This window comes from Macaca thibetana, chromosome 3 (assembly GCF_024542745.1).
Source record: "Macaca thibetana thibetana isolate TM-01 chromosome 3, ASM2454274v1, whole genome shotgun sequence".
In the NCBI taxonomy this organism is placed as follows: domain Eukaryota; kingdom Metazoa; phylum Chordata; class Mammalia; order Primates; family Cercopithecidae; genus Macaca; species Macaca thibetana.
Window position 1 is genome coordinate 24,844,283 of NC_065580.1, and position 16,026 is coordinate 24,860,308.

General features: G+C 37.8%; 1 protein-coding gene across 2 annotated transcripts in view; it reads right to left on the minus strand.

The window, feature by feature from the left end:
- Positions 1–11,961: 11,961 nt before the first annotated feature.
- The window catches only part of LRGUK (leucine rich repeats and guanylate kinase domain containing), a 131,039-nt gene continuing 126,974 nt past the window's right edge, over positions 11,962–16,026 (minus strand). For both annotated transcript variants that reach the window (XM_050782438.1, XM_050782441.1), the window contains exons 19-20: positions 15,156–15,304; positions 11,962–12,711 (exon numbers count right to left, since the gene is read on the minus strand). In XM_050782438.1, the coding sequence (XP_050638395.1) occupies positions 12,581–12,711; positions 15,156–15,304 (280 nt within the window). In that variant the 3' untranslated portion in view covers positions 11,962–12,580. The remainder of the gene's footprint in view (positions 12,712–15,155; positions 15,305–16,026) is intronic.

Sequence of the window (16,026 nt, forward strand, 5' to 3'; positions counted from 1 at the left end):
CTGAGAATGATGGTTTCCAGCTGCATCCATGTCCCTACAAAGGACATGAACTCATCCTTTTTTACGGCTGCATAGTATTCCATGGTGTATATGTGCCACAGTTTCTTAATCCAGTCTGTCATTGATGGACATTTGTGTTGGTTCCAAGTCTTTGCTATTGTGAATAGTGCTGCAATAAACATACATGTGCATGTGTCTTTATAGCAGCATGATTTATAATCCTTTGGGTATATCCCTGGTAATGGGATGACTGGGTCAAATGGTATTTCTAGTTCTAGATACTTGAGGAATCGCCACACTTTCTTCCACAGTGGTCGAAGTAGTTTACAGTCCCACCAACAATGTAAAAGTGTTCCTATTTCTCTACATCCTCTCCAGCACATGTTGTTTCCTGACTTTTCAATGATCATTAGAATAGTTCTTTTAACTTCTCAAGTGTCTACCTTTAGCAAGTCTAATATAGAAATGTCCTATACCATGGTATTTATTTTTTATGTGTGTTTTTATTTATTCCTGATTTCTTGGGTTTGAAATTCTTGTTCGCAAGCATTTGAATATCTTACTGATTTCATTTTTTAATCTCTCTACATTTAAATTATTTCTCATGTGTATGAAAGGAAACAGAAAGTTAGACTCACATGACCCACATATAGAGTGATCATGAAATTATTGTCTGCATGAGGATACTTTTGAGGGTGACAGGGACCTCTGTTAATAATTTTGCTGGGACAATAGACATAAACTGAGGCAGCCAAGGGCAGACCAAGGTGCATGGATCTCTCAACCCACAGGGACGCTTCCCCTCTAGGTCTTCCCCTCCCCCTGCATCGTGCATTCCCAGGCACCATGAAATGCAGAGCTGCATTTCTGGGGATTTTCTAATAGATCTTCCATACCTTCCAAACCTGTCTGGGCAAACAAACTTATAAAAGGAAAAATAGCTCATGTTTATATGGAGCATCGATCATCTGACAAGCACTTTACATGAACAGTTCAAGGGGAATGGGGTATAAACTTCCCCTGAAGGTAGATGTAGCCTCTTCCAGAACAGGTATGGTGTAGCTAGTTCTGCTTCTCCCACGTTTTTATGAGTTTCTCTGTGCCTCAAACCCAGTGGTCTCTGATATCCTTCCCGTTGGATTTGGGGCCAGTCTTGCCAACAGCATAGGAGGAAAAGGTCAGAGAAAGCATCCATTGGCAATGATACCTCCACAGTCCTGGTTGACTGATGAAAAAAAACATATAACCATAGGGAAATGGTACTGGAGAGGCCCCCGAAACGCTGTTGACCTGCTCCCTGCCTTCCTCTGACCTGCATATGCTCATGTGTATTTGTGGCTGACTCTTTTCCCTGGCAAACAAAAGGAGTTTTCTGCTATATGCAGATCCTTGGTTCCTTTTCATCATGACGAGGATGCTGGGAACGGCAGCAAGGATTAGCCTTAGGAAGGATTCCTCTTAAAATAAGAGAACTGTGCTTCTGCTGAACACCTTCTCACCTGACAGCCCCCTAACTGGACAGACATGGTCCTCTTGGATTGCCAGAACTTTAGCCAGATCCATGCCACCTCTCCAGACAGACCTTGGCTGCCCCTGAGGAGCAGCTGGTCTCTTATAATAATTATTGCCACCTTAATTTATTGAATCTGGGATGTAGTACATTGTAATATAAACCATCATTTTCTATTCCACCAAGAAAGAAAAACAATGCTGCCAGTTCAGCCATGGCATGCCATCAATTTTTAAATGTGCCCTGAGTTTAGAGATATTAAAATGTGAAAAATGCCCTCTTAAAATCAATGGAATACTTTTTTTCCCTTCTATTTTCCACCACTTGATTATTAATTCTCTTCCAAGATGCAGCCACAGGGAATTGAGGACTTGAGGCTAGAGGCCTGCCTGATATTGTTCAACCTGATTCATGATATGCCCCCATCCATCTCCCCCACCCCGTCCCCCACCATTCTGTGAATGACACCGCCATCAGTCCTTCCATGACCGAGCCTAACAGATGAAGAAACAGAGAGCAGAGTAAATTGCCTAAAGTCAGACTCCGAAAAGGGATGAACCAGGATTTGAACTCAGGAATTCTGACAGCAGTCTCCCACCATGAATAATTCTATAATAATACCTTCCTACATAGTTAGACATGTCTGTCAAATCACGCCTTTGGTGAGGGCAGGGAGAATTGTGATTTCGTATTCTATAGTCTACATTAGAGGACATTACAAGGAATAGAAGTGGCTTTGTCAAACTCAAGACTGTATTTAATGCCTATAAGCTACTGAGAGGGTGGTCCATACCTTCATACTGTTGCCCCCTTTGGGAGAATTGGGAAAGTAAGTCTCTGAAGTCATTATCAAGAAAAGCTGTGCTGCTTCTGAGCAACTGTTTGACTTATGGTCTTAGGGTCACCATGAGTCTTGCTACTGTGGAATGGAGCTTGCTTCTTTCTTTGCTTTGGCTACCAGGAAGCTTAATTTTGTGACTCTAACAATTGGAGCTTGCATTTGATATATTAAACATTTTTCTTTCTTTTTGCCCCAATATCCTTGCCCTTTTTGTGCTTTATCTAATTGAATTGAATTTACTACTAAATATTCTCAAAGATTTTTGGAATGAGATGATATAAAAATACATAAATACACACATTTTTATGAACTTTTGAAAACTTAGTGCTCTCTAGAAATTGGAGTGCAGATAAACCTGGTTAATATGGTAGCATATTGGCAGCTACCTATCCTAAATTTCTCATTCAATGAATTTGTCAAAGCGGTGAAAGACAACAGCTTGATAAAATCCAGGAAAAAGCTTCAACAATAACAAGAGTAACTGGTAGTAGGAATAACATCTAAAGTTAAGTCCATATGCCAAAGTCTTGGTATTTCCACTGAGCACAGTATCCTGAGCATAACAGAAAAAAGATATATATCCTGGGAATAGCAAAAGAAATGCAAAGAAAAAAATTCTGTCATTTCTCACCTCTCATCTCTCCTGTTGGAATACAGAAATCAAGCAGACTCTTCTATTACCATGTATTTTCCAAAATGCTCCTTTCCCCTCACTTTCTTTTCTGGCTTTTAGATCAAGAATTTGACCATGAGACAGTCATCATATAAAACAATTGGTAGTAAACATTTAAATTACTAAAAAGTTCAGAGAGAATTGCAATAACATACATATTGAATACAAAGTCAAAATAGCTCTTAAAGATTTATTTGAAAAAAAAGGAGATGGGATTCTATAAACTGAGTCTGTAATTTCTAATTAAACTTATAATTGTGGGAATGGAAAAGATAGGGGAAAATGAAAAACAATAAATACTATGTTATATATCAGAGTAGAGAAAAATATACCTTTCAAATTACTATAAATGAAAAGAGCAAAAAAATGTATAGCAAAAAGTGTAAACCAATAAGTGAAATAGCAAAACATCAGTGTCAAACTCAATAAAAAATATAAAACAAAATGGTAGAAATAGGACTGAACTTAGTATGAAAAATAAATTAGAATAGTTTTGCTCTACAACTGAAACGAAAGATTTGAATTGAGTTAAAGAAGATCAAGAGTGAGACCAAAATTAAATTACATTGAAAAGATAAGATTGAAAGGATAGGTATAGAAGGCAAATAAAAATAAGCACAGGTGGCACTGATATTTTCAAAGGAAAGTTCAAAGCAAAAACAATTCAATACAACAATGAAACAAAAAGGACTCCTTTCCATTGAAACAAGATGAAATCTGTAATTATGGTATAATACTCCTGTGCATTTATGAGCTGATTAACATAACATCAAAATTTATATAGCAAAAAACTATTTGATATATAAGAAGAAAGAGACTGAAACACAATTACAATTAGGTACTGAAATCCCACACCATCTATTACAGAACAAGTTGATAAAAATAAGAGGATGTATCTAGGTAATTTAAATAACATAATCAGTAAAACTGAATTAGTAGATGTAGCAAAAGTTTATATCACAGATTTTCTTTTCAATTCCACTGATTTTCTAAAATTGAGCACATTACAATAAGGCACAAAGAACATTAATAAAATTTAGAAATATAAACTATATAAGTCAAACTTTTATTTCTTTATTGTAATTCACCAAAACTAGAACTTATAAGGAAGAAAACTCTCAAAATGACTGTTGGATCATAAAGCACAAAACTGTAATGATAAACCCTTTATAATTGCACTGTCCATTGTGGTAGTCACTAGTCACATGTGATTATCTACCTTTCAATTAATTTAAAACAAGTAAAATGAAAAGTTCAGTTTCCCAGTCACACCAGTCACATTTCAAGTGCTCAACAACTACACGGAGCTGGTGGCCATCACAGTGGACAATGTAGGTATTTCTATACCTTTCCATCATCACAGAAAGCTCTATTGGACTGTGCTGCTTGTGGAAGGCGGGATTTGTGCGTATACACAACAAACACTACATAGCAAAATATAGAGCTAAAAACTTCTCTATTTAAAATAAATGAAGACCAATAACAAATTGAGATGGATATTTATAACAAACGGGAACCACATAGTTAATATTGAATAGACTATTATTAATGTTGAATCACTTTCACAAAAATATAAGAGAAAACACTAACATCCCGGAATAAAAATGTAACAAAGACATGAGCCAACAATTCGTGGTTCAATTAAGAAGGAAATACTAACAAAAAATAAGCGTATGAACAATAGTAAACCTAATCAGTAAAATAACATATTTTTCAACAAACAAATTAATAATTCTAAAAAAGTATAATATACTTTATGCTAATGAGGCTGTGTTCATATGATCACTCACAAACTGCTGAAGGCCAAAAGTTAAAAAACTTGACAAAATCATTCTAGAAAGCCCCCATTCAACCTTGTGGAGCAGCAGTTCTCAAATCTATTTGCACATTGGACTCACTCTGGGGACTTTAAAAAAAATGCAATGCGTGAGCTTCCCTGCCCATAGATTCTTATTGAATTGGCTTGGGTTGGAGAGTGGGCTTTGGTATTTTGGGAGCTTATAAAGAGTCTGATATGCAGACCAGGTTGAGAACAACTACTCCGGAGGCATAACCTCAGGGACCACGGTACCATAGACATCTCATCTGAGTGTGGGACTCTGAGAGGAAGGGCATTCATGCCCACTGCCTGGCTCTACCATAGAGAGCTCTACCAGGCATCAGGTTCGCCAAGTTCTCAATATGTCCATATCCCAATATGTCTTCCCCTAGTCAGGGGAAGACCAGGTGTGTGTCAAGTCAGAGAAGGGCTGAGCCTGACTCTTGGCACAGGGAGCAGTTGATTTATTATGTGCTTTCATGAAGGGAACCAAAGTTCCATGAAGAAGACTGTTGACACACCTCGAGAGCTCAGAATGATGGGGCTGCAGCCACAGCCAGGCATGCATTCTGGCAAATAGACAATACCCAAGACTTTCTCATGAATTCAGGGAGGAACCTAATGTCTCCCCTGATGCCTTGAAACCCCACAAACCCCTGGAAATTGGATAAAATCCGAAGTAAAATGCAAGAGAGGAGAAACTGTAAATTAATTGAGATTGTCCTGAATTGACTGAGAATAAGATTAATTCTTTCACTTTGGATTTGCACTTCAAATTAAAAGTTTGTGGCCTGAAGTATTCATACTCACCATAGATGCATTATCTAGTTTAATCATCACAAGACTCTTAACAAGCAATTCTGTTAGTTTTATAAATGATAGTACTGTCATTCAGATAGAAAGTAATTTACATTTCTTATACTTTGTGCCTTATATACTTTGATGTCATGTTATTCAACTCATTAAGGCTTATAACTGTTATTACACCTTAATAATGGGATGTACCTGACTTAATGTAAAAGGTGTTTTATGTATCATTTAATGATTTTTGTCTTGACTTCTCCTTTGTCTGATTGTAATATTCCTATCCCTCCTTGCTTCTTATTTGTGTGGTATTTACTCCTGATTCTTCTGTAAGCATTTCTTACATACTACTGACTTTTCTACAACCATCCAGCAATACAGGAAGGAATGGAGGGAGGTAAGAAGGGAAAGGAAAGAAGAGAAGGGAACAGAAACCCTATCACAGTGAGAAGTTTTTTGACCTATCAGTATGAATAAGTAGGAAAAAACGAAAAAGGAAATAAATGGTTTGAATAATACAATTAATATGATTGAATTAATACATACTGCAAATTTTTGTACCCTACAAAGAAAACACCCTCGTATCAATACTTATTCATGGTAAAACTCTTAGTAAACCGGGAAGAAAATGAAACTTCTTTCTCCAAAGAAGTTTATCTACCTAAAATCTATAGCAAATCTCACACTTAATAGTGAAGCATTAGACAGATTCAGATGTGAGACAAGGATGCTCGTTATCATCGTTTCTATTCAACATTGTATTGAAGGTTGTCTCCAGTGCAGCTTAGTAAAGAAGAAAGGAAAGGAAAAAAGAAAATAATAACAAGAATGGAAAGAAAGGGAACATTGTTATTTTTTATTATACTATCTGCATAGAAATCCTGAAAGAATCTATAGTACATTGTCAGAATTAATACACAGGGTTATCTGTAGAAATGAATTGCATTTTATACACCAGACAGAGAAAATATAACCTTTAAAAACACTCAATTTACGACAACCAAGATAAAACACATCTAGGAATAAATCTCACTAAAGATACATTTGTCCTTTATGAAGAAAAGTATACAATTTTATTAAAGAAATTAATGAAAACCTACATAAATAGAGAATGTTTATAGATAGAGAGAGAAAATATCATAAAAAAAGAGAAGCCTCCTCAAATTTTTGAATTAAATGTAATTCTAACCAACTCCAAGTGAGGCGTTTATAGAATTTGAAACATAAATCCAAGTATTTATGGAAACAATCTATGAGAGAGAAGGTCTTACAAACTAGGAGGGGAGAGTAATGGGACAATTGGAATTAAAAAAAATTCAGTCCTATCTCACATCATACACAGAAGTTCATTCCAAGTAAAATATAGGCCTAAATTAGAAAAGTGAAACTTAACAAAAATTTAGAAAAATATCTGAGATATATATATCTGTCATAAGTTTATGACAATAGGATAAAAAAGAAACTCATAAGATATAAAAAGTACAAATCAAAAAGAAAAAGATTGACAAAGTTGGCCATATAAAAAACTTTCATTCATTAAAATATAACTTTTTAAAAGTTGAAAAGATACGTCACTACCTGGAAAAAGATCCTTGTAATATGCATAATTAACAAAGAATTATTAACCAGAATATATAAATACATCAAATCAATAAGAAAAAGATAATAACTCAATTTAAAATTGGGCAAAACACATAAACAGGCAATTCACAGAAGAGAACCATAAGTGGCCAATAAGCTTATTTAAAAGGTTCAACTTTACTTCACAATTGGAGAAATTCAAACTAAACACCTAACACCACAATGAGATTACATTAACATTTATTGGATTAGCAAACAAAAGACTATTAATGCCACTTGTGGAAAATGTGAAAAAAATGAGCACTCTCTTACGTGTTGTTGAGAGCGTATTACAGCAACCATTATAGTAATATCTGATAGTTAAATATTTGAATACCTATAATGCAGCAATTCCACCCCTACACAAGAATGTTTTTAGCTGCATCCTTTGTAATAACAAACATGTGGAAACAAATTTAGTGTTCACCAACAGAAAAGTGAATAAATTACCATATATTCTTACAGTGTAATATTATATAGCAATGAAAATTATGAAACTACAATAATAAAAACTATGTGGATTACTCTTACAAACATAATGTTGAGAAAAAAGTTAATTGCTGAATACGTGTAGTGTAACATGAAGTATTGACTCATGGAGAACAACAGTATATATTGTTAGGAATAGACACATATATACCAAAAGTGTAAAAAATTCATGGGAAGGATAAAAAACTAAACTGAGAATAATGGTTATGTCAGGGTGGGAAATCAGGAAAATATAATTAGAAAGGATACAAAATGGGCCTTAAATATATTAGTAATGTTTTGTTTTTTAAAGTGGGTATGTTGTGGGCTTAGAGTTTTATTGTATTATTCTTCTTCACTTGTAAGATGTAAGTCTTGTGCATTTTTAAAAGATCTGCATCTAAAAACTTCATTTTGCTGAGTGAGTATAGTTTAATTTCTGTTTCCAAATGCTCATTGTTAGTATGCAGAAATACAATTGATTTTTTGTATCGATCTTGATAACTGAGACCTTAATGAACACATTTAGTCATTCTAAGAGTTTTTCTTTTCTAGATTTCTGGGAATTTGCTCTGTAGATCATAATATTATCTGCAGATAAGGATTTCTTTCTTTCTAATGTGTATTCTTTTTATTACATTTTCCTGCTTTATTGCACTGGCTTGAACTTCTGGTCCTATGTTAAATGAGTGATGAAAGTAGTCACCTTTGCCTTGTTATTCTCAGAGAGAAACCATTCGGCCTGTAACCACTAAGTATGATTTTAACTGTAGATATTTTGTAGCTGTTCTTTATCAAGTTGAGGAAGGTCCCCTCTATTCCTAGACTTCTATTGTGAATGGGTGTTGGACTTTGTCAAGTGCTTTTCCTGCATCAATTTGTATATTCTGATTTTTCCTCTTTAGCCTATTATTATGATAGATTTCACTGGTTAGTTTCAACTGTCGCACCAACCTGGCATCTCTGGATTAAATCCCACTTGGTCACAGTGCACACATCTTTTATGTATTGCTGAATTTTATTCGCTCATGAAATATTTACCAGGGTGGAATGTATCCAGAGCCACAGAAGAACTTCAATAAATTTAAAAGAATTGAGGCTGGGCACACCTCTAATCCTAGCACTTTGGGAGGCTGAGGCAGGAGGATCACTTGAGGCCAGGAATTTAAGACCAACCTGGACAACATGGTGAGACCTCATCTCTACAAAAAAAGAAACTTAGCCAGGTGTACTGGCACACACTTGTATTCCCAGCTAGTTGGGAGGCTGAGGCAGGAGGGTTGCTTGAGCTCAGGAGGTCAAGGCTGCAGCAAGCTATGGTGGCACCAACTGCACACTAGCCTGGGCAACAGAGAGAGACCTCTCAAAAAAAAAAAAAAAATTGAACTCATATAGAGTATGTCTCTGACCACGATGAAATCAAACTAGAAATTAACAACAGAAAGGTAACAGGAAAATCTGTAAGTATCTGGAAATGAAACAACACACTTCTAAATAATCCGTGGATCTACAAGGAAGTCTAAAGGGAATTAAAAATTCATTGAACTGAGTAAGAAAGGAATCCCTCCTCCTGATTTTTTGGAATAGTTTCAGTAAGATTGGTAGTAGCTCTTTGTACAACTGGTAGAATTTGGCTGTGAATCTGTCTAGTCCTGGGCTTTTTTGGCTAATATTTTGTTAAGAATTTTTGCAGCCAGGCGCGGTGGCTCACACCTGTAATGCCAGCACTTTGGGAGGCCAAGGAGGGCAGATCACGAAGTCAGGAGATGGAGACCATCCTGGCTAACACGGTGAAACCTCGTCTCTACTAAAAATACAATAAAAATTAGCTGGGTGCAGTGGCGGGCGCCTGTAGTCCCAGCTACTCGGGAGGCTGAGGCAGGAGAATGGCGTGAATGTGGGAGGCAGAGCTTGCAGTGAGCCGAGACGGAGCCCCTGCACTCCAGCCTGGGAGACAGAGCGAGACTCTGTCTCAAAAAAAAAAAAAAAAAAAGAATTTTTGCGTATATAAGTGATACTGGTTTGTATTTTTCTTTTTTTATATTGTCTGTCTGATTTTGGTATCAGGGTAATATTGGCCTCATAAAATGAGCTGGGAAGTTTTCCTTCCTCTTCTGTTTTCTGGAAGAGATTGTATAGAATTGGTGTGAATGCTTCAGTTAGCAATTGGTTCTTCAGTGAAAGCATTTGGGTTTGGAGATTCTTTTTCAAATTCAATTATAAATTCTTTAATTCAACCTAATTCTTCGATTTCCTTAATATATTTATAGGGTTATTTGAATTACCTATGCCATGCAGCGTGAGTTATGGGAGTTTGTGTTTTTTAAGAAATGAGTTTATTTTATCTAAATTGTCAAATTACATATGTAGAGTTGTTTGTAGCATTTCCTTATTATCTTTTTGATATTCAAGGAGTCTGTAGTTTCATCATCCCGTATTTCATTTATATTATTGTTAATTTGTATTAAACTATATTATCTTCATACATTTTTACTAAATAGATAGTCCATTTTATTATGTTTTCGAAGAATCAGCTTTTTGTTTTATTGATTTTCCTCTATTGTTTTTTCCACTTTCATTAATGTCTGCTCTTTATTCTTTTCTTCTGCTTGATCTGGGTTTATTTTGCTTTTGTTCTGGTTCATGAGATAGGAGCTTATTGATTTAAGACTTTTCTTGCCTAATGTAGGCATTTAGTGGTATAAATTTCCCTTTCAGCACTGTTTTAGATGCATACTACAAATTTTGATATGGCATATTTTCATTTTTATTCAGTTAAACGTATTCTATTTTATTTTTTTTCATTTTAGATTCTGGGGGTACTTGTGCAGGTTTGTTACACCGGCATATTGCATGATGCTGAGGTTTGGGCTTCTAGTGAACCCGTCACCCAAATAGTGAACATGGTACCCAATAGGAATTTTTTCAAACCTTGCCTCCTCTATTAGTCCGTTTTCATGCTGCTGGTAAAGACATACCAGAGACTGGGTAATCTACAAAGAAAAAGAGGTTTAATGGACTCACAGTTCCACATGGCTGGGGAGGCCTCACAATCATGGCAGAAGGTGAAAGGCACATCTTAATGGCAGCAGGCAAGAGAGAATGAGAGCCAAGCAAAAGGTGAAACCCCTTATAAAACCATCATTTCTCGTGAGAATTATTCACTCCCCATGGGAACAGTATGGTGGAAAGTGCCCCATGATTCAATTATCTCCCACCAGGTCCCTCCCACAACACGTGGGAATTATGGGAGCTACAATTCAAGGTGAGATTAGAGTGGGGACACAGCCAAACCCTATCACTCCCCACCCTTTTGGAATCCCAGTGTCTATTGTTGCCATCTTTATGTCCATGTGTACCCATTGTTTAGCTCCCACTTGTAAGTGAGAGGATGCGATATTTGATTTTCTGTTTCTGAGTTATTTCACTTAGGATAATGGCCTCTGGCTGTATCCATGTTGCTACAAAGGACAGGTTTTCATTCTTTTTATGGCTGTGTAGTATTCCATATTTTTACTCTTTCCATTTTTCTTTCTTCCTTCATGATCTTTCAGGTTTCCTTCTTTTATCATTTCCATTCTGTTTCAATAATTTCCTTCAACTATTCTTTTAAGATAGGTTTGTTGGCAACAAATTATTTTTGTTTTCTTTCATCTCAGAATGTCTTGATTTCTCTTTCATACCCGAAGAGGATTTAGCTGCCTCCAATTTCCCTGCCCTACCTGGTCATCTCCTTCATGGTCCTCTGGCTCCACCCTCACCAATCCCAAGAAAAGAACTTTCATCAGCTTCTGTTTGAGAGCAGGACTAGGGGGAGCACAGGAGCCAACAGCAAATTGTGTTACAACCAAATTTGTCACAGGGAAGTAGATTATTAAAAGGGGTTTTGATACTTTAAAAAGGAAAGTCATTAGAGGATTATGATACTCAAAATATTTAACAATGAGTATAGTACTATGTGGAGGCTTCTCTTTTCACTAGTCATCATGCACAGAGTACTCAGAGAAGAGACCATTTACCAGTACAAAGGAATGTATCTCAAAGTTTTAACAATCAGGATAGCCTTACTGGCACATATTAGCTGAATACCAGCCTTGTCTATAACTGCTCAATGGAGGTGTTTCTTTTTAAGACAAGAACTGAAACCACAAAGATGATGAAAGTTGTCTAAAAGTATATCTAATCACAAGCAGTCCATAATCAGAGTCAAAGAAGGGTGAAATAAAAGAATCAACTGTTACTCTTTATTGTTTCATGTTGCTAAAGCAAGTCAAGAACCCCCCAAAATTACATTAATTCCTTATGAGAGATGCAGTCAATATCATGTTGGTTACAAGTTAAATGGAACTCTGCAGTCCTTTCATAATCAGAACAAAATAAATCAATCCTCTAGAGCATACAGGAATGTTGTAAATGGACATGTTGAAATTTTAAGAGCACAATCCCAGTTGGATATATCAGAAAGCCACTCTGTATATCGCAGTGCAGGGATCTTGGGAGATTTTCCCATCTGATATTTCCGAGCAGGTAGCAGCTGGAAAAAATTTATTTATAGCTATAGAAAAAAAAGAAACGATATTTTTAAAAGCTAAGAATAATTCACATTCTAAAAAAAACTCACATCTTTAAAAATTATTTAAGAAACATTTTTTTTAATTAAAAAATCTAAAGACACCAGCCAAAGAATCACAAAAGAAACTGATTGAGAGAATTAAGGCAGATAGAACGTTCTTCTGTGGGTAATGGGTTGAGTGAGAAACAGCTGGATCCATGGCCAGGTAAGGCAAGGAATTCAACATCAGCAGAGCAAGTTTTCCATGTTAGGATCAGATATCAAGTGCTGGTCTACCTGCGGCCCTGAGGGATTGGAGGGAGGGTGGGTTTGACGTTGGAACCTGGGCGACTGATGACTGGGACCGAGTCTTTTCTGTGTTGGTGAGACTCTTTTTCACGTGAAAATGATTGTATAGGCAGTGCTGTAAAACATTCAGAAAAAATGATAGTTAATCCCTTGGTTTCTTGGAACAAAGAAAATAAGTGTTGCATGATATAAGCACCAGAACAATTTCTAGAATTCATTCATGACAAACTATAAGAAATAAATGAGGCCAGGTGCAGTGGCTCATACCTGTAATCGCAGTACTTTGGGAGGCCAAGGTGAGTGGATCACTTGAGGCCAAAAAAAAAAAAAAAAAAAAAAAAAGAAAGAAAGAGAGAAAGAAATGACATTCAAGGAAGAACAATAGTGGACGAGGTCAGACTATAGCACGTACATGGCTAACCAAGCCTTAGGTTGTATAGACTTGCCCAACGACCACAGGATACTACAGCGTGCAGTCACTAGCGATTCTTCCACCTGCTCATGCCCTCTGTAACAATGCTCCACTAGGTACTCCTTCACAATCGTACACATGTACGCAAACACACACACACACACACACACACACACAGAGTGAAGTGAAGTTCTTCCTATAGAAGCTTCATTTAATGCCCTCTAAAGATTGGCCTGCTCACCAAGCAGGAAGACATCTGGATCTCGGTTTCTCCAGGGACTGTGGGAAGCAGGAGGAGTTTAGAAGATAGAGAAGAAAGGTAGAGTCATGGTGGCCATAGCAGAATTCTCACTGGTAAGAAAGCAGAGTAGCAGGGATTGAGAAAGTAAAGCAGAGGATTCTATAGAGAGTGAGAGAAACGGAAATGACGGATAGGAATATGAAGACTGGATCTATTGGCCAAACCAAAGCAACGAAAAGTCAAAGGGAACATTGACCTTTTTAGGATATATTCAAAGAAAAAATAAGACATTGTTTGAGAGGATATTGTTATCAGCAAAAGAAAAGAAAAAAACTCCTCCTTTTTAAAATTTTTTTACTTTTTTGAGACCAGGTCTCACTGTGTCACCTAGGCTAGAGTGCAGTAGTGAGATCTCAGCTCACTGCAACCTCCACCTCCCAGGTTCAAATGGTTCTCATGCCTCAGCCTCCTGAGTGGCTGGGATTACAGGCATGTGCCACCACCACGCCTAGTTAATTTTTGTATTTTTGGTAGAGATGGGGTTTCACCATGTTGGCTAGGCTAGTCTCGAACTCCTGACCTCAGGTGATCCTCCCGCCCTCAGGTGATCCTCCTGCCTTGGCCTCCCAAAGTGCTGGGATTACAGACATGAGCCACTGCGCCCAACCACATTCGACTTTAAATCTTAGCAAATTTCAGTTTATTAAAGAAATTGTTGTGCATTTATAAAATACTGTTGTGAATGATGAGTGTTGAAGGGGTCTGCAAATAAAATTTACTTGAAAGTAACTTCATTTCCCTTTTATTTAGGCAGGGGTCCATAAACTATGGCCACACTTTTCTGTTTCTTTGTATGCCTTTGCTCTTTTGTTGAAAATTGGGCATTTGAGAAAACAGCTACCTCACCAAGGCTAATATTAGAGAGCTCTCCCCGTTCACTTCCTTCCTCTATCGGCTACTCACAGAGCCCCACCTTTGCTATTGACACCCAGATTATTCTCTCCCATTCCCATTTTCACCTCCTGTTCAAGGTCTTTACTCAGTGTTATTTGTGAACGCTGCCGCTGAGCCCAGAGAGAAACATAGAATGTCCCTTCTGCCTCCGTCTGGACATGCACGTTCACATGTGTGTTTGGGATCTAGGAGCAAAAAGGAGGTGAAGGGGGGCTAGGCCAGATCCTTCGAGCCTAAAGTCATCAGCATTCTGCCAAACCGCCACAGTGAAGACTGGACTGCAATGCGAAGCCTCCAAGCTTTCCTCCCCTTCACTGAATGGAGTCTACCTCACCAAAACCTCTTCCAAAGAGCGTGTGGTCCTGGCCCCAGACCCGTGAAGATAATGTGGCCAGATGGACAGTGCAGCAGCTTCTACTCAAAGTAGCTAAGTGACCGTGGGTGGATCCCCCACCTTTCTCAACAGTGGGCAACAAGATAACACTCTACCTTACAGGGAGATTCTGACTCAATACTCTCATTCAACTTTCAAAAATCGGGATCAATAAAAAGACAGTGGGAAACATATATAAATATAATACGGACTTATATTTATAATACTATATGTGAAACAACTCATATCTTTTTTTCCCCTTTTGGGTTTTTTTTTTTTTTTTTGAGACAGAGTCTTGCTCTTGTTGCCCAGGAGTGCAGTAGTGCGATCTCAGCTCACTGCAACCTCCGCCTCCACCTCCTGGGTTCAAGCAATTCACTTGCCTCAGCCTCCCGAGTAGCTGGGATTACAGGTACCCATCACCACGCCTGGCTACTTTTTGTACTTTTAGTAGAGACGGGGTTTCACCATTTTGGCCAGGCTGGTCTCGAACTCCAGACATCAGAAGATCCACCTGCCTTGGCCTCCCAAAGTGCTGGGATTACAGGCGTGAGTCACGGCGCCTGGCCTAACTTATACCTTTCGTGGTCTCTTCGGTCTCACTGTCACTGGCTCCTGATCCTAGGTGTGAAGAAATGCTCCCCTCTGGAGGCTGGAAAGGCAATTCTTTTGACCACGGACAGAACCGAAGCAATGAACATTTCGAGGAAACCAAGGCATCTTTCTCACTGAAATAATGAAAAATCAAAGATCTTTTTGAGATGCAAACTATGCAATACTAATGGCCACACGATCTATGCCTATGACTTCACTGGGTTACCTTGTGTTGAGCCAGTTTTCAACAGTGTCTATAGCAGGTGCTACCTAGCAGCTGACATATCTTAAAGTATATTAGGTACTGTACACATTAGCATAAATGTCCCATCCATTATACAAGACATGGCTGAGTATCTACTAAGGGCAAGACATCATGATAGGTGCTGGAGTATAAAACAAGATGAGTAAGGCACAGATCCTCATCTCCAGGATTTTAGAATCAGTGCTATATCAAGGATAGAGAAACAAAAACATGTTAGGTGGCCTCACATTGGGCATAGGTTTTGGGGACTGTGATTTCCTCTCCTTTTTTTTTTTTTTTTTTTTTTTTTGGAGAGAATCTTACTCTGTCACCCAGACTGGAGGGCAGTGGCACGATCTGGGCTGACTGCAACGTCCACCTCCTGGGCTCAAGTGATTCTCCTGCCTCGGCCTCCCGAGTAGCTGGGACCACAGGCTGCACCATTACCTGGCTAATTCTTGTATTTTTAGTAGAGACGGGGTTTCGCCATGTTGGCCAGGCTGGTCTCGAACTTCTGACCTCAGGTGATCCGCCAGCCTTGGCCTCCCAAAGTACTGGGATTACAAGTGTGAGCCACTATGCCCCACACTTCTTTCCACTTTTAGGATAATG